This window comes from Haliotis cracherodii, unplaced genomic scaffold, assembly GCF_022045235.1.
Source record: "Haliotis cracherodii isolate W230 unplaced genomic scaffold, xgHalCrac1.p SCAF_11, whole genome shotgun sequence".
In the NCBI taxonomy this organism is placed as follows: Eukaryota; Metazoa; Mollusca; class Gastropoda; order Lepetellida; family Haliotidae; genus Haliotis; species Haliotis cracherodii.
In genome coordinates this window covers 34,179,931-34,200,845 of record NW_027266266.1, presented here as the reverse complement: position 1 = coordinate 34,200,845, position 20,915 = coordinate 34,179,931, and the positions used below count along the sequence as shown (strand labels likewise).

General features: G+C 38.2%; 1 protein-coding gene across 1 annotated transcript in view; it reads left to right on the top strand.

Annotated features, from left to right (window-relative positions):
- LOC139455692 (beta-ureidopropionase-like) overlaps positions 1-20,915 on the top strand; it is an 89,762-nt gene that overhangs the window by 26,153 nt on the left and 42,694 nt on the right. Inside the window, exons 2-3 of the mRNA XM_071237242.1 lie at positions 12,299-12,470; positions 16,284-16,371. Of these exons, the coding sequence (XP_071093343.1) occupies positions 12,299-12,470; positions 16,284-16,371 (260 nt within the window). The remainder of the gene's footprint in view (positions 1-12,298; positions 12,471-16,283; positions 16,372-20,915) is intronic.

Below are 20,915 nucleotides of genomic sequence, written 5' to 3'. Positions count from 1 at the left end.
CACACACACACACACACACACACACACACACACTCAAAAATGGTTTATTGAAATAATTAAAAGTTTAATAACCTATTTTGGATGAATGATTTTCATAGCCCTGCCAATATATATATTAATCCCAAAAATAATTACGCTAATTAAATAAATGTCCTCTCAACATGCACCAAAAAAGGAATATATGTGAAACTTCTATTATAAACATAAACAAAATTATAGTGTCACAAATCACTCAATAGTTAATCAAATAACCATGAAACCAAATCAATACATTATATCGATGACTATAATTTAGTATTTGAAATAAATATATCAAACCCTAACCTGTAAAACACACATATCCCTTGATTTCGAATTCCATTCGAATATACAATATTATGGGCATAATGAAATTGTGTCAGTCAAAATTTTTTTTTTTATTTTACTTGCGAAATTCAGTTGAAGACCTCTTAGTCTTAGGTGGTTTCAGGTTTGTGCAACAAGTAACTGCTGTTAGTATTCCATATGAATATTCACAGTGATATACCTATTTTTCAAATTGTGTAAACATTATTTGTTAGTCCGGTGATGAATAGAACTGGTGTTGGACAATGGTAATTTTACACTGTGTATGTACTTGATGTCTAGCTCTATGTTGTTGCAGAACATGAATGTTTTTTTTCTTGGTTATGCAGGAGTGAATTTCTGCTGTACAGCAACCAAAAGTCGAAGCAGCATCCAGCACACAGCAACTTCAAGTCAGAAGTGGCCAAAATGCAAGACAAATACACTGAATTGTGTAGGCGATCACCAATGACATGTCCTACATTAAGAAAGATTCTTACTATTATATGAAGTGTAATGTTATTCTGAGGGAAGAAATAAAAGTGTTACACCTTGTCAGCAATATAATTGTTATGACACTGCAGACTGTGATTGATAGCAGGATTAATTGTGATGAACGGTAGGGTTTTTTAAATTAATATTTCTGGTTGTGAGGCTCAATTGAACCAAGTAAAGAAAATTGCCACAAGTCCAAAACATTAATACATTTACCTTATCACTCAATCAACACTGATGAACACAAATTTAGTGCAACCATATTGACTTGATGCAGAGATAGAAACAATTGCACCTATTTTTCATATATTTGTGTATTTCAAATATTCTGCTCAAAATCCAAGTCAAACAAATGAGGTAACTGACATTTCACATTTTTCGCTATCCATTTGGACCAATCTGTTTTAAGATCTGGTCAAGAAATGTCAATGTTTATTGGCTATTGTTCTATGAATCAGTGTAATTTGCATGCTGGACCCTAAAACAGCGATGCAAAAACAAGACATGTTGATATTTCAACAAAGAATTCATTTCACAAAGCAACAACGGCCATGCCATTGGTTAAGTTAAATTTTCATTGGTAAGCATCTGTTGTATTTTTTGGAAACTCTTGACCCATAAACATTCCATGTGCATTGTTATGATATTATATTCAATATCAATTCAGTATCATGGCTGATACCAGAAATATTAAAAAGACTTTTTTTGTATGGCATTATCGCAGACAAAAAACAATAAATAAACTTCAGATCTATTCAGTAATTTTATTCCAAGGTCACAAGTATTAAACATTCATGGCAAATATTCCCAAATGCCAAACCTGAACAAATAAATGTGCCAGCATGCACTGTTACTGGTGTCAGTATCTAGATTCACACTGGACTGGAGAGTCCCAAGATGTTCTGCAACACCATGTTGATGACAAGTAGGTCCTGTTCCAGCAAGTGTCCAGTGTATATGGTGTATTCTGATGTTCACAGACATCATTTACAGAACCAGTACTTCAGATAGAACTTTAATATGTTTACATCTGTATACACAACAAGAGTTGTTCTTTCATAGGCAATGAAATGCTTAACCACAAAATATTCCCAAAAATATGTTATTGTCCGAGATGCTCTTGAGGTGCAGTTATGTTTGGCATCAAGGTAATTCTGGTGATCCATATGCATCTACTCGTGGGTCAGATGAGGAAATCTTTCTCCCCTCAAACATGGAAATATGGCCCAACTGCAAAAGATAAATAACACTAATGAGATCATATAATATATACTTCTTAAATACCAGTCATTTCTTACAATGCCCACATCAAGATATACTTAATAAATTAAGCATGTACATTGTACCTTCAACTGAATATGATAAACAAATGCTAAATGGGGTTGTAATGATCAAGTCTATTCACATCATACAGAATACATTTAAGTGAGGTCACTTTTCAGAGATCTTAAAAACAAACACTGCAAGGATTTAATCATCATTATTTACAAATTAGATTAATATTTTTTTTTGTGTGAATAAAACCTGATTTTTTAGTGCACATAACATTATCATCGTGATATTGGCACATATCCTTATTTATTTACACAGGCCTCCCCATAAGTCTCCTTGCACAACATTAAGTATTGACAAAATTTGCATTGCCAACATGCACATGATAGGCCTTCTTTAAATATGACTATAGTTTGTGTCATCTCCCCTGGACCTACAAATATAATTTTGTGACGTTCCTTATCAGAGCTGAACATTTATTATTGGAAAAGGTTAAGGATAGATGTAATGAAAATTTGCCATAACATTGTATGGTGCATAAACCGAGAGCATATTGAAATACCTTCAGAACGAATGTTTATGCTCATTTTACAACGCCAACACCATTGTACGTGTGATGATGAACCATGAACCGACCAGTATTGCCTTATCAACACTGACAATTATACCAACTTATCAGAAGTGTGCAAAAAACTTACCTCAATATTTATGAATGGGTAGCGGCCAGTTTCACATCGACCATAGGACGTCTTGACAACACTGCAACTGCTTTGACAAGCCAACACTTGCTATTCATGTTCCCCATCTCGAGTGTTTTAATGCCTGTGACAATGTCATGTTTTTCTAAGTTACACCTGCGTGTTCCAAATATGATTCGCCGGGCCCTGTCCGACGTAACACTGCTGTCGCCATTGCCGCGAGACGTTGTTTGTCACCGGAAGTACTAAATAACGTTATGTCTCGCGTAGTCCCGTGACCTACTTACACCCCCTATAGAATCTATAGAATGACTAGCGGCAGCTATTGGGAAATGCGCCCAATACTTAGCGCAATATTATACCACTGAAAAAATTGATAACATGACCGACAAGGAAATTAAATAGCTATATGCACTGTGGCTGGTATTTTTTCTCCCACAAGAAAATTGTCTGTATCTATGTGAAGATTTTGAGGAAGACCCATTTGTTGGACATGCCTTTAGTGCTGTAAGATGTGAGTTTTAAGGAATTTTTCTTAGTAATGTTCTTAGCTCCATTTACTACAGCTATAATTACAACTAAGTACTGTCAATTTAAACATAACTGTCCATCGGATTATAATAATAATGGAAGCAGAAATACCAACACAAGTTGCAGAAACACAGACACAAGTTTGTGGAAACACTGACTCAACAAGTTGGAGAAACACCGACACAACAAGTTGTGGAAACACTGACACAACAAGTTGTGGAAACACTGACACAACAAGTTGGAGAAACACCGACACAAGTTGGAGAAACACCGACACAACAAGTTGTGGAAACACCGACAGAACAAGTTGTGGAAACACTGACGCAAGAAGCTGGGGAAACACCGTCACAACAAGTTGGAAGTTGGGGAAACACCGACACAACAAGTTGTGGAAACACTGACACAAGAAGCTTGGGAAACACCGTCACAACAAGTTGTGGAAACGCCGACACAACAAGTTGTGGAAACGCCGACACAACAAGTTGTGGAAACGCCGACACAACAAGTTGTGGAAACGCCGACACAACAAGTTGTTGAAACACCGACACAACAAGTTGTTGAAACACCGACACAACAAGTTGTGGAAACACCGACACTACAAGTTGTGGAAACACCGACATAACAAGTTGTGGAAACACCGACACTACAAGTTGTGGAAACACCGACACAACAAGTTGTGGAAACACCGACACAACAAGTTGTGGAAACACCGACACTACAAGTTGTGGAAACACCGACATAACAAGTTGTGGAAACACCGACACAACAAGTTGTGGAAACACCGAAACAACAAGTTGTGGAAACACCAACACAACAAGTTGTGGAAACACCGACACTACAAGTTGTGGAAACACTGTCACAACAAGTTGTGGAAACACTAACTCAATAAGTTGGAGAAACACTGACACAAGAACCTGGGGAAACACCGACACAACAAGTTGTGGAAACACCTACACAACAAGTTGTGGAAACACAGTCACAACAAGTTGGAGAAACACGGACACAACAAGTTGAGGAAACACCGACACAACAAGTTGTGGGAACATCGTCACAACAAGTTGGAGAAACACGGACACAACAAATTGGAGAAACACAGACACAACAAGTTGAGGAAACACCAACACAACAAGTTGTGGAAACACCGACACAACAAGTTGTGGAAACACAGACACTACAAGTTGTGGAAACACTGACTCAACTAGTGGAGAGAGTGACTAAGAACCCTAAGGAAGTAGCAGCAGGCAAACAAGGAGCTGCGGCTGGAAAGGCAAAACTACTCCATAGTTAACATTCTGAGAGCAGTTCAAATACTGAATGGGTTACAAAATGGGCTCTCTATGCACTATCTGCTATTGTTAACGTTATAGCAGCAGTATGGTTTCTTAATCCAGACAAAGCACCATCAGTTCAAGAAGGGGCGAAACCCCAATTAGAGATAAATCTCAATGTTATGCTGTAATAATTAAATTTTTGTTGTGTTCATGGTAATTTCTGCATTCTGATTAGCTGAATTGGTCACGTGTTATTGCATTCATTTCCCAATGAATGTAAAAAAAATTAGCCACGCCCACTGCAGCGCACTACTTTTACTACTGCGGAATTTCGGGGAATCCCAATATTACAGTCGAGGGAATTCCCTTTCTGCTCATGTGTATCGTGATGCACAGGACATCTTTCATGCATATTCATTGTCCAAACAACCCTTTGAAACCGAAGGCCGAGAATGAATGAAACAGCAAACGTGCCGCCTCGCTCGCCTGTTTTTTTCCCGCTCGTCCCGGTTCAACTTTCATGTCTTCGGGTTTCATTTATAACTAGCATTTCTCCAACTGTGTTTTACCGTAATCAGGAAGTAATGTTTGAATCACGCAGTAAATGACCATGTTATTTGAAACAGTTGCCTTCTCTCGGACATATTTCTTCCAGTTCGTTACAGTCGGACTGATGCAGTTCTTTTTGCCTCTTGCCTTAATTGACAGGTCCAATGAACATTGTTTTAATCCCACTCTCCGTTGATTGGCTATTCACTGTGTAGGCGTGTCAAGTTATGTGCATAAATTTAACGATCACCTGATTCATGTCACGCCACTGTATGTATTCCTACACCTGGAATGTTTATCAATGTCATCATTTTTGTCTGTTTTGATATATGCATCTGTTTTGGGTTAAACTATTGTAGATAAAACATGTTTTACGTTGTCGAATTTAATTATAAGCATTGACTGTATATTTTTTTCAGTTCATTGAGGTATGAATCGAAAAACCGATGTGCAAACTTTTGTAAGAATCCGCTACGCGGATTCATACAGTTTGCACATCGGTTTTTCGATTCATACCTCAATGAACCGAAAAAAATACACAGTCAATCCTTAAATATAAAAAGACTACACCAGTTACAGATGGAAAATGTTGGTAAAGGCTGCGTATCATTCAGCAGTTGCCGGCAGTTTAGCTGTAGGCTATGCTCGAATAGGTAAAATGATTACTAAAGCACCAGCACCCAAGCTAGATTGTAATAGTTATGATATGGGTATGATTGTCCTAGATCTAGGTGTATCAATGGCTATAAAAGATATGCTAATCAAGCAAGGGCTTATCCCAGAAGGTATATTGAAGTGTAATTAAACGTTCGAATATTTATGCTATTATAAAAATGGCGGAAATTGTAATGATGATTGGTGGAGATGTTATAGCTTTTTCAGGGAGTAATTATTTACTTTTCACTATGGGAAAATCGGAGACTAATGAATTTAAAGCGGAATGGAAACAACACAATATCGCTTTTGAACAACTTGGGGCAATGGAGTTTTCTTAAATTCAAAACAGAAAACTATTTAAACAAGTTCAAACTTTTTAATGTATCTAATTAATTACACCATTTTATGTTAGTAACAGTTTTTATCCACCAGTTGTGGATTAAGTCCACTTGTCTATGTAACTTCTTTTTTCTATTCTAAATTCCGTATTGGGACAAAAAGATCAGCACATGTTGCTGTCTGACAACTATAGCACAACTAAACTGAAAACCACAGTTGCTCAACATGTCAAGTTCATTGTTCACTTGATACTCAACATTTTCATGTCCATTTAAAGTTTGTTTGGGTATGTTTTGGTGCACAGTTTCACTGTTGCGTTTTGTCACACACTCCTTTTGTCCAGGCAGTGCAATCCCAATGGACCAGGAGAAGAGCCAAGAGGCTTGATTTTTTTAAATGGAGAGCTACATGGACAAAATCATTCAATCCAAACTTTGAAATGGTGAAAATGCGATGCATGAATACTATCTAATTTTCGGAAAGAACCTTGACCCAATTGGTCCCAAGCCAACAGTATCTCAGTTTTAGGGTCAGATAAGTTTGTGCTAATGGGGAAAGTTCACGACTTGGGGTAAGAGTTGTGTGGGTGAATTTTGTGGTATATGTGTCATGGCAATAAGGAAAGGTCATGTTAACTATACATGCTCTGTGTGTGAATTGGGGTCAAAGGGTCAGTATTGTTTATGCAAGGCCCATGGGGGAAGACAAAAAACAGTTCCAGATTATTTATGTTAGGAAGAAGGAGTACCTCAGTGAGAGAAATAGATTGGGTAGAATTAATATTTCTTGATACAGAAAAAAATAATAATTAGATATTGCTTCACAAATAATTATACGGTACAATGGCTTCTGTCATAGAGCTGAAAGCCTTGGCAAAACAGCGTGGTGACCTAAGAGGTTATTCATGAATGAGAAAAGCTGAATTGATTACCTTACTTGGTCTGAACTACAACAAAGCCCCGACAGTCAGAGAACTCAAAGCTCAGGCAAGAAGTCATGGGCTGAGAGGTTATTCTCGTATGAGAAAAGCTGAATTGATAGATTTACTGAATGACAACAACAAACCAGTTGTTACAAATAATGAACCTGTCGAGTTAAAATTTGTTCTCACACATCATGCTGTTGGGAAATATCTAAGATGTTGGAAGATGGATGTTGATTCCAACAGGGATGTTACTGATGCTAAACTCATCGTTTCAAGCAAAATTAATGAGGAGTTAGATGATTTGAAAAATATCAGCCAACAGTTAAAATGTCATGAAGTAAAAATAACACAGATGACAGTGTTGAATATACTGAACCTTACTTCAGGAACAACCAAGAAGTAATAACAAGTAATAATCGAGTTCTGTAAGTTCATCGTTAGATACATCATTTCTACAGATACAAGAAACTTCAAAGCGATGGACTAAAAGAGGTTCAGGTTGGGTTGTGAAGAGTTATGACACTTTATATTTAGATATAGCAAATTATATGCCTTTGAAAGGTGGATCTTATGTAGATATACCCACATATTATAAGAAAAAAACATGTCATAATTAATGTTAAAAATAATGATAACTGTTTAATATGGGCATTAAGATCTGCTTTATTTCCTGCAAACAAACCTTCAGATAGGCCTTCAAGCTATCCCCAAAATGATGGACTCAACTTTGAAGGTATAGATGAACTACAATCTTGCAAATTAATAAGGTAGCAAAGCAAAATAATTTAGCTATAAATGTTTTCGGCCATTCTGAAGGAACTGATGTACACAAGATAAGCTATCAATTTATTTCTGGTTAAAAAAGATGGTAAACATCATTCCATGGATGAAGAGTTTAAGTGGGCTGTTATATGAGCAATCAACCCATAAGGAAAAGAAATATTTCTGTGAAATGTCTGATGTCTGCCTGGATACTGCAGACAAGATCTTTTATAATTGCATTAAGAAGACTGTAGAGGTGTTGGACAGACTGCAATCAGGATTGAATGATATATCCAAAGAGGATAAAATATATTATTATTTGTAATAAACACTTGAATTGGGATTTTGTTAGAGATATTTGCCACATCACAGGTAAATACAGAAGAGCCGTGCCTTACGAGTGTAACTTGAAACTTAAAATATATCCCAGAACAATACTAATGCCCGTTGTATTTCATAATCTTAGAGGATATGATTCTCATCTCATCATGCAAGCTATCTCAAAGCCTGATGGCGGTTTAACATGTATTCCTAATAATATAAAAAGATATATATCATTCTCGTTGACAAAAACTATACATTACACAGACAAAAATGGGAAAGCGAGAACAAAACAAAGTAATGGACTTTTTTATATATTCAATTCAGTATATGATGTTACATGTTTTCATATCAAGTAACGTGGTATGTAATATTATACGTTTTTGAAACAATTTGTATTGATGGGCTATGAGTCTGCCTTTACCCACATGTGGTTTTGAGTGGGTAGAAAATGTCAATGTGAATAATCTTCCCAAAGATTCTGATAAAGGGTACATATCAGAAGTTGACTAAGAATACCCCACACATTAACATAAACACCATAATAGTTATCCGCTAGCTCCTGAAAGATTAATGGTTAATAGAGATTGGATGTCTGAATATCAACATAACTTGATGGGAAAGACTAAGTTAGCTGTTGTAGAAAAACCTGTACCAAATTTGATGGATAAGACAAAATATATAGTCCACTATTAGAAATCTCCTGTTATATCTATCATTAGGTATGAAACTAAAGAAAATACACAGAATTCTTAAGTTTGATCAAAGCCCTTGGATGGAGCCCTATATAAGGCTGAACACAGATTTAAGAAAGATGGCTACTAGCGATTTGTAAAAACCTATATAAGCTGATGAATAACTCCGTATTTGGTCAAACTATGGAGAGTCAGAGGAAGTGTGTTGATGTTAAATTGGCCAGATCTCACCAGGAAGAAAGACTTAGGAAACAAAGAGCTTATCCAGCTTTTAACAGAAGTAAGAAATATGATAATGACTTTGTGGCTGTAGCCCTGACAAGAACTATTTAGATACATGCAATCTGATCATGCATACACTGAAGTTGACAGAAGCTCTATCTTTACTCAAACATTAAAGTCAGAAGTAATGTGTGCATAGTCAGAAAGAAATGCAATTATTAGCGACATGTAGTGTCACCATGAAGTTTTATTGTTATGGTCATTCAAAAAATATATCATGTGACTAACCACGGATCTGTGTAGTCCTGTGGGTATATGCGTCCTGCTCAGCAACCACCCGACCCGTTCCAGCTCCTTTATCTGTGTCAGATTATTACAGCTCATAGGGTACTAGAGGTTGTAAGATAATCAAATAGCTTTAATACATAGTCTGTTTAGCTGCTTATTTTGAAGGTAAAGTATGTAAATTATTAACCAATATTAGGCCAGACCAATTTAACCTATTTATGGAGCCACCGGTCAAACTACCTTTATGATCAGTGCCCTGAAACTTACTCAATGTTATCATCTTATCATCGACGCCTCAACGTGTGTGTTAATAGTCATAGTTATTGTTTTTGACTATTGTAAGTCAGTGTCTTATTTTCATTCACAAAGTAGCACTGGGCTAGGTGTTGAAATTTTCTTTCTTGCAATCACTGAGTGGTTGATCTCAAATGTGACTTTTCCAGACAAAATTAGTAACCAATGATCCTCAAGAATGCTACACTACTAGTATATATTAAGAGGAAAAAGAAAGATGGTGATATGTCAGAAAGTTTTATTCCTAGTCTAATAACGGTTGCATATTTAAGTTCTTTCAACCTTTGCATTTATATTCACCTCATATAGTGGTTGTTTGGTGTGGTCAACTGAATGACTTGTCGAGCATAAGGGGCAAAGGCCAAATGTGTTTCTGTGTTATTGTACAGGTCCCATTAGTACGCAGGATGGCAATCTACACAAACCACTTACTGCTTAAAATACAGTCATAGGCACGATGCAGTAATATACTAACCAACAAACGAAATGCCAATACCATACATGTTGGTTAACATATAAAAGAATTTCTCATATTCAAGAGATTTTAGATTGGTTTGATGCACAAACAAACATACTGTTATGGTGTGTGAACCGAAGCTCATAAACGCATCACATGCAGAGATGCCAACCATTACGCTTTTTTGCCTATAACTACGCTATTACGCTTATCCTCCCCAAATTACGATGTTTGACATTTTTTGTCGCAAATTATTTACATGTATAAAATATCACTGAGTGCAAGTTGTTAATGCACCGATCATGTGAAGCATTCTACAGGAAACTCATTGCATGTACACCAATATTTCTTTGGAACTAGAAACACCACATTGCTTTTCTGCCATACAGTTAGTATTTTTTTCCCTTCTACCTTCGTGAAATATTTTTGAATAAAACAGTAAAACAAGTAATGGGTCCTTATATAACATGACACAACAAGAGGGACCACTTAATATCATAGAATGAAATACGCCTTTTAAATATCTCACAATCGTGTGGTCAGGCTCGGTGACTTGGATGATTACGGCACATGTCATGATATCCCAATTGAGTGGATGGATGCAATCAACATCAATTACTGGATTGTCTGTCCAGACTCTATTATTTACTGACCATCATCATATGGCTGGAATAATGCTGAATGCTCCATTAAATAACGCAAAGAAAATATTAGATTGACCTACATGATACTACCAGATTGACCTACTTGATAATACCAGATTGACATGATAATACCAGATTGACCTACTTGATAATACCAGATTGACATGATAATACCAGATTGACCTACTTGATAATACCACATTGACCTACTTGATAATACCACCATCATATACCTGCAAAAATATTGCTGAGTACAGCGTTAACCAACAAACAAACAAATTTGTTAAATACCAGATTGACCTACTTGATAATACCAGATTGACCTACTTGATAATACCAGATTGACCTACTTGATAATACCAGATTGACCTACTTGATAATACCAGATTGACCTTCACAATGATTTTGACACAAAAGCTGTATATAAGTCAAGGACTTGGACCCAAGAAATTTAACATGTCAATAAGTAAATATTGTGGGGCATGTTGCAAATGTTAAAAATGAAACATAAAAATGCTTCAAAATGTATTTGTTTAAACAGCAGTTTATAAATTAAGGCAACTTCTGTGCATCTGTCAGTGTAGGTTATTGCAGAAAAAGTTCAAAGTCAGGCATAGCTTCTACGCACCTGGCTACATGCCGGGTCTGGGGGCAATGTTGCCATAAACTTCACCCCCCATCCCCCAGACACAAGGACAAGGACAACTGTCACAAGCGTGCAATGTCTGACCCATTCCTTATGTACCGTGTACCTACTTACTTTTTGTTGAAAAAACAAGATATTTCCAACATTAATACAACAGATAATATCATCTTGTCATGAACAATGATAAAGGCTTGGTGCTGAAAACGGGAGAATCTTTGTAATTGTACATTCTCAGATTGACACAAAACTTTTTGAGAGCATTTCATTGGTCATTAAAATCAATACTGTAAGTAGGAATAACCCCTACTAATTACTTTTTAATCAGCTGAAGACCCGGATTCGATTCCCGACATGGGTACAATGTGTGAAGCCCATTTCTGGTGTCCCCCGCCGTGATATTGCTGGAATATTGCTAAAAGCGGCGTAAAACCATACTCACTCACTACTTTTTAATCATGAAATTATGAAAGCTTTGGATGCCTTGCTCAGCATTTCTATCGGTCAAATGTCTGATTACTCACACAAATCATCTGTCAAATTTAAATTTTATCCGTCTATGATTGGTGACTAAAGGCAATTTGAAAATACAAAACTGACCTTCTTGATAATACCAGGTAAACCTATTTGGTAACGAACAACCTCATCATCTGTAGATGAGCATGAATAATATAAATTATGTAACTAATTGTCATGTTATGTCTTGTATACAAAAGCTTAGTTTTCAGATGATGAACCAATATTTGGTACACATTGATAAAGATGATAAAGATCAGTGATTCTGAAAATGTTTATGGCAATGAAAACTGCAGTTAGTTAAAAACTGTGTTTGTAGTTTGAGTGCAGCATCTTTTCTTTAGCAAGATGTTATTTGAATTAAGGTTGTTGTAAAGTGTTTTCCCCGGCTTCAGGAGTGTTGACATCCCGGCAGCTGCTGCATCCCTAGCGGAGGAGAAGGACTTTGAGTTGCAGGGATATGCGTTTGATGCAGCCCAGGAGAGTACAAGAGCTCCACGGATCGTCAGGGTTGGAGCTGTTCAAAACAAGATAGTTTTACCAACCACAGCACCGGTGCCAGAGCAGGTTTGTACACATGGAAATGTTTAACTGAAATGTTTTGTTGGTGCTCCTGAACATATAGGGTTTGACTCATCCTCAGTAATCCAGTATTTTCCATCTCCTTTCTATTATGATATATACCCTAGACCAATGATATATATACCCTAGATCAATTATATATGCCCTAGACAAATGCTATATGCCCAAGACCAATGATATATGCCCTAGACCAACGATATATGCCCTAGACCAATGATATATGCCCTAGACCAATGATATACGCCCTAGACCAATGATATACACCCTAGACCAATGATATATGCCCTAGATCACAGATATATGCCCTAGACCAATGATATATACCCTAGACCAATGATATATGCCCTAGACCAATGATATATGCCCTAGACCAATGATATACACCCTAAATCAATGATATATGCCCTAGACCAATGATATATGTCCTAGACCAATGATACATGCCCTAGATCAATTATATATACCCTAGACCAATGATATATGCCCTAGACCAATGATATATACCCTAGATCAATTATATATACCCTAGACCAATGATATATGCCCTAGACCAATGATATAGACCCTAGACCAATGATATATACCCTAGATCAATGCTATACACCCTAGACCAATGATATATATCCAAGATCAATAATATGTACCTTATATCAATGATACATACTCTAGATCAATGATATATACCCTAGATCAATGAAATATACCCTAGACCAATGATATATACCCTAGACCAATGATATATACCCTAGATCAATGATATGTACCTTAGACCAAGGATATACACCCAAGGGCAATGATATATACCCTAGATCAATGATCTATACTCTAGGTCAATGATATATACCCTAGATCAATTATATGTACCTGAGATCAATGATACATACCCTAGATCATTTTACCCCCGTAGTTTGGATTCAGATGCCACCAGCTCCTTCTGTATTATCATTTTAACACAGAATTTATCTTGCTCATGAGCTTCAAATCAAGACCTGATCAAAATGTCTATCTTGATAGACCTGCATTCAACATCGCTACCTTGTCCCAGTGGGTCCGTGATATATTTGATCAAATCAGGATGTTTTCCCGAGTACCAAGGCAGGAGAGGGATGATAAGTCCTTTACTACTGGACTCTCCAGTTGTATGTGTAATGGCATGCATTAGTCAAGTTGAGTAATGGTGATATCTGCTCTTGTTTCAGTCATGAGAGAACTAAAGTACTCACGGAAATGAAAAAAAACTGTTTTTCTCAATTTAAAAATCAACACAAAGTGTTACATAGCTGTAAATACGAAATACCAAAACAACTAGAAAAGTACTATCTGGATTTGCTAGTTTGATCTCAGTGAACAATACAAAATGTACTTTACAGGAGGTAATTTGTAGGCACTTTCAACATTCAAAAATAAAACTAAGTCCAAATTGACATAGCAGAAACAGACTATAGGCATTATGCACCCGTTCGCACCTGTCGTCAAGGTGTCATAGGTCACCTTGATCTACTTACACCTGGTTATGCCCTGTTTCACAATAGTCTGTTTTATTCACATTTATACACACTTTTACGTGTAAAAAGTCATAAAAACATTTGATACGCTGTATTTGTGCCACGGCCCAATTAGTACTAATTTAGTTGTTTGAATATTTACATATTTTGTATATTAACTGCATTTATTTAAGATCTGAGGTCGAAAAAACATTTTTTTTTCATTTCCGTGAGTACTTTAGTGTTGTTTCATTGACATCTATTTTTTTTTACAAAGACATGATGGCTAATGGTCCAAGGTGTGTTTCAAAATGGAATGGAGATAGAACATAATCAGGGATAGGTTCAACTGTAAATGTTGAAATAATTATATGGGAAAAAGTTTAATGTTTTTGGTGTAATAATTACGCTTTTGAGCCTAAAACTACACTATTATACTTATCCTCCCCAAATTGAGATTTTTGGCTTTTTTTTCAAACATTATTTACCATGTATAAAATATCGAGGGGAGCAAGTTGTTTATGCACCAGTCGTGTGAAGCATTCTACAGGGAGCTAATTGCATGAACACAAATATTTCTTAGGAACTCGAAACACCACATTGTCTTTCTGCTATACAGTTAATATTGTCACATGATCAATTTTATGAATGTGTGGAGCTTTGACCACATGTTTCATGTACATTTAGGCTTAATGAAAATGTCAAAGAGAAAACCAGCACCATGGCATGGTGCTCTTAACATTACTCTTTTTCTATAATATTGCTCTTTCTTACCATACTGATTTCTCCAAAGCTTCAATTAGGGTTGGCATCTCTGTGTTAACCCGCTAATATTTGGTATTTGCTAATATATTGGCTATTGAACAATCCCAATTAGCACCCCTTCCAATTGATCAATGTACACAAGACTTATTTATTCGTGTATAATATGCATTCGTGTGTTATATGCACCCTTACTAATGGGTAATTAAATTCTGGAAAAATATATCTTTCGTGTATGATACGCACAGACTTTTCTTGAGTATCATTTCAGACTGTCAGCATAACCACAAAATTTACGATCATTGCACTAAAGTTTTATTCTTATAAGAACCCCCTATTTCTAATTTTGAGAGCACCCTGGGCGCTTATTACGTCGAATACGGTAATTATTAGCAAAACTGCATTTGTGCACTGATACCATCAACTTTACTAAATTCAATTTGCAATAGCCTTTACTTTGACATTGACCGTCTGTGCCTGACCTTGACTGACTGAGGGAAATTCACACTTGGCCAAATTTTCAGTGAAGTTTGCCTGTGATAGTAGATGAAAGAAGGTACCGATCCTCTCCAAATGATTGTTCCACTTAATTGAATGGCTGATGATGTCATTGATGTAAGTCTCTGTACCTTGGAGGCCTGAAGGGACGTAATTGATGAGGCATTGAAAGGTAGTTGGTGCATTTTTCAACCCAAATGGCATAACCTTCCACTGATAAAGTTCAGTGTAGCAAGATCAGAACTCTTCTTTGCACACTCAGTAAGTGGAATTCTGATGATACCCCTGACCAATTCTGTCAATACAGTCTTCAATTCTTGGTGTGGGGTATGAGTCCATTTAGGATGATGAGGTCCCTGACTTCAGGTCAGTCAGTCCAACATCTGTAGTACCAGGCCTGGGTACCAGCATGCACTTGAACTCCACTTGCTGTCCCTCGGTTCTCCAGCTATATGGTTGACTTTTTTCCAACTTGACTGGGTTCATGCAATGGGGATGTTGTTTTACAGGCAAAGCATCACCTACATCTATATCATGACTAAGTAAGTTGCTACATGAAATGAAATCTGACAATTAATCAACAGAATGGAGACACACATATTCTAGAAAATCCAAATCATCGAGTGTAGATGATATGCCGTTAATTTTTCCAAGTTAAAACTTTGAGATAATGTGTAAGTAAATACTCATCTAATAAGGAATTGTTAAGGATTGGAGTGGGAGGATTCTCAGGGCCAGGGCACACCCTATTGAGGAGTGTCAGGGGTAATGCTGAGGTGAGGTTCTCCACTAAGTTGGTGCTTGAGGTCAGCTGTCGAGGAGCATTCAGGAGAGGATGGTAATGGGTCTGCTTCTGCTTTTGCAAGCAAATAATGATAGTTAGGATGTCTTTTTTATAGCAAAACCTTTATTGTGTCTCACACCACATAAACAAATTCTTTCTTTTTTTCAGTGTATATATTTGGCTATCATTAAATATTGTCAGAGAGTGATATGCAACAAATATTTTTTAACTATATACCAAGCATGGCAATAAATCTTGATTTCCTTTCAGAGAGATGCCCTCATAAAGAGGATCTGTGACATAGCTGAGGCTGCTGCCTTGTGTGGAGTAAACATCCTGTGTTTCCAGGAGGCTTGGAGTAAGTGAGGCTACTGCCCTGTGTGGAGTATGATTCTCTGTGCCTGAGGCTACTGCCCTATGTGGAGTATGATTCTCTGTGCCTGAGGCTACTGCCCTATGTGGAGTATGATTCTCTGTTCCTGAGGCTACTGCCCTGTGTGGAGTATGATTCTCTGTGCCTGAGGCTACTGCCCTATGTGGAGTATGATTCTCTGTGCCTGAGGCTACTGCCCTGTGTGGAGTATGATTCTCTGTGCCTGAGGCTACTGCCCTATGTGGAGTATGATTCTCTGTGCCTGAGGCTACTGCCCTATGTGGAGTATGATTCTCTGTTCCTGAGGCTACTGCCCTATGTGGAGTATGATTCTCTGTTCCTGAGGCTACTGCCCTGTGTGGAGTATGATTCTCTGTGCCTGAGGCTACTGCCCTGTGTGGAGTATGATTCTCTGTTCCTGAGGCTACTGCCCTGTGTGGAGTATGATTCTCTGTTCCTGAGGCTACTGCCCTGTGTGGAGTATGATTCTCTGTGACTGAGGCTACTGCTCTGTGTGGAGTATGATTTTCTGTGACTGTGGTTACTGCCCTCTGTGGAGTACATATGGTTCTCTGAAACTGTGGATACTGCATGTCTTGTGTTGAGTACATATGATTCTCTGTGACTGGGGCTACTGCCCTGTGTGGAGTAAGTATGATTCTCTGTGACTGGGGCTACTGACCTGTGTGGAGTAAGTATGATTCTCTGTGACTGGGGCTACTGCCCTGTGTGGAGTAAGTATGATTCTCTGTGACTGTGGCTACTGCCCTGTGTGGAGTGAGTATGATTCTCTGAGAAGGGGCTCATGCCCTGTGTGGAGTAAGTATGATTCTCTGTGACTGTGGCTACTGCCCTGTGTGGAGTGAGTATGATTCTCTGAGAAGGGGCTCATGCCCTGTGTGGAGTATGATTCTCTGTGACTGTGGTTATTGCCCTGTGTGGAGTATGTATGATTTTCTGTGACTGGGGCTACTGCCCTGTGTTGAGTAAGTATGATTCTCCGTGACTGGGGCTACTGCCCTGTGTGGAGTAAGTATGATTCTCTGTGACTATGGCTACTGGCCTTTGTGCAGTGAGTATGATTCTCTGGTACTGTGGCTACTGGCCTGTGTGGAGTAAGTATGATTCTCTTTGACTGTGGCTACTGCCCTGTGTGGAGTGAGTATGATTCTCTGGTACTGTGGCTACTGGCCTGTGTGGAGTAAGTATGATTCTCTGAGGAAGGGGCTCATGCCCTGTGTGGAGTATGATTCTCTGTGACTGTGGTTATTGCCCTGTGTTGAGTACGTATGATTCTCTGTGACTGTGGCTACTGCCCTGTGTTGAGTACGTATGATTCTCTGTGAATGTCGCTACTGCCCTGTGTTGCGTACTGTAATAGGATGGAGGAGTGTAATAGATTCCGCTTCCCTAATGTACATCGAAAATTTTCATACAATGTATACTCCCTCTTGTAACAGCATGGCGATCATTCCGGTGATCAGCAAATGTGAACGCCAACCTTATGAAATATATGAACTGTTCTAAAGACTGACAGTGTTTGCTCTGTGGAGTTACCACATAAATTGGCGATAATGAAAACTTTTATGGATGTGTGAAAGCTCCCGTTATTCCCGTATCAGCTCTTCAGGGATCGTCGGCGTTGTGAGTGTTTTCATCAGTGAATCAACATGGCGGCGTTCGGAAAGGTAGATGAACATGACTTAGATAAAGATAACTGGGGTGAATATATCCAGAGACTTGAGTTTTATTTCGAAGCTAACGAAATAACTGATGGAAGTAGGAAGCGTGCAATCCTAATTAGCAATGTAGGTGCTTAAGCTTACAAACTTTTGAAAAATCTGGCGTCTCCCGGGAAGCCAGGGGACCATTCATTTTCTGCTTTGGTCAAATTGATGCAATCACACCAACACCCGAACCCGAATGTCATGGTGGAAAGAAGAAGATTCAATTTCAGAAATAGACAGCCTAATGAAAGTGTTTCAGATTGTGTTTCTGAATTAAAGAGACTTGCATCAACTTGTGAGTATACTGATTTGGAGGTGCAATTGAGGGATTGTTTAGTTTGTGGAATTAATGATGAAGCAATGCAGAAACGCCTCTTTACTGAGAAAACTTTGGATTACAGTAAAGCATATTCATTGGCATGGAGATGACGTCAAAGGAAGTTAAAGACATTAGAGATGAAACAAACCCCCAAGCAAACAAGACTGATGTACACAAAGTGAAATCTATGACATGTGACCGATGTTGAGGCACAAATCAAAATGGCAGAAATTGTTTTTACAGAAATTCTGTTTGCAGCGGCTGTGGTAAACTGGGACATATTGTGTGTGTGTGTCATAGCTCATCATCTCAGAATCGACATTCTTCACAGTCACGTGGTTGCAGTTACAGACCTAGTCAGATGTGGTCACCCACATCGTGGTAAAGGCCGAGGCCGTGGACGTGGAGGTGAGACACATCAATTGAGTTCTACTGCCCAGGAAGATGTAGAATATGAACTATTCAAGATGGACACTCATAGTAAGCATACATCGTAAAGGCGAAGAGTTGAACCTTACATGATTGATATGATTGTAAATGGGAAACAGTTATCTATGGAGATTGACACGGGCGCAGCAACCTCAGTGATCAGTGAACAAACAGTCAACTTGTTATGGAGACCTCATGAGAGACCACAACTGTTTGAAATGAATGAAATTCTTCGATCGTACACTAAAGAGAAGATTGAAGTCATGGGTAGGAGTGATGTTCATGTATGTTATGGTAATCAAGAAGCAACATTTTCTCTTGTGGTAGTGAAAGGAGATAGTGAAAACCTTCTAGGTAGAGACTGGTTACAATGTATCAAGTTAGATTGGGAAAGAATCCTGAAAGTGAAAAATGAAGGATTACAGGGCATTTTGAGATAACAGGCAGATATTTTTCTAGAAGATATTGGTGAGTTTAAAGGTCACACAGTGAAAATACAGATATTGACAAATACACCTAGATTCTATAAACCCAGAAATGTATCGTATGCTCTCCGAGAGGAAGTGGAGACAGAGTTGAATCGGCTAGAGAAACAAGGTATCATCAAGCCCGTACAGCATTCCGAGTGGGCGGCTCCTATCGTTCCGATAATCAAATTAAATGGCCCCGTGAGAATCTGCGGTGATTATAAACTAACAGTCAACAAGGTAGCTCAGCCTGATGTATATCCTCTCCCTCGTATTAAGGATTTGTTAGCATCATTATCTGGTGGAATGACTTACACAAAACTCGCACTCAAGCTTACCAACAGTTAACTCTGGATGAAGAATCACAAAAGTTAACAACCATAAACACCCACAAGGGACTCGACAAGTATCTACGACTTCTGTTCGAGATTTCAGCGGCGCCAGCCATCTTTCAGCGTACTATGGAGTGTTCGCTTGGAGACATTCCGTTTGTATGTGTTTACCTTAATGACATACTGATCATTGGAGAGACTGAACGTCAACACATGGAGAACATTTAGACTGTTTTATCCAGACTGGATAAAGTAGAGTTACAACTCAATGGGCAGAAATGTAAGTTTATGGCCAAATCTGTAGTGTATTTGCGACACAGAATAGATGCAGAAGGACTGCATCCTTTGGATGTAAAAGTGCCAGCCATAGTAGCGGCTCCAGCACTTAGAGATACCTCTAAGAAACTGAAATCATTTCTGGGACTGGTACAATATCACCAGAAGTTCTTGCCTAACCTTTCCACTACACTTGCTCCGCTAAATCGATTGCTTAGGAAAGATGTATCCTGGAAATGGGGACCAAATGAAGAGAAGTCTTTTAAAGCTTTGAAACTTCACTTGTCATCGAGCAGCTTACTCACTCACTATGACCCAAAACAGAAGATCACACTTGCCTGCGATGCGTCACCTTATGGGGTGGGAGCAGTGCTATCTCACATCTTTGATAATGGCTCTGAGAAACCAATCGCATTCGCTTGACGCTCACTTACTCAAGCTGAGAATAATTACTCACAGCTGGATCGAGAAGCGTTAGCCATAATCTTCTGAACTAAGAAGCTCACATCGGATCACAAACCTCTGTAAAGTATCTTCAATCCAGACAAAGGATTATCACCAATGTCATCCAGTAGAATATAGAGATGGGCCGTAACGCTCTCAGCCTACAACTATACTATAGAGTACAGAAAAGGCACAGTGATAGCAAATGCAGATTGTATGTGTCGACTTCCATTGCCTCAAGTAGGATCAGACCCTCCATTACCTGGAGACACCATACATCTGACTGAAAGTATGGAATCAACTCCTGTAAAACTGCAACAGGTAAAGATGTGGACAGACAGAAATCCATCATTGTCACAGGAACGAACATTTGTACACAGTGGATGGCCAGATGGTTTGGACAAGTCAGATGAGCTCAGTCCATATATGAAGCGTAAATTTGAACTCAGTGTTCAGAATGGATATGTTCTGTTGGGAAATCGCCTCATCATTCCACCACAAGGACGCAAACGAGTGATTGATATGTTGCATGAAG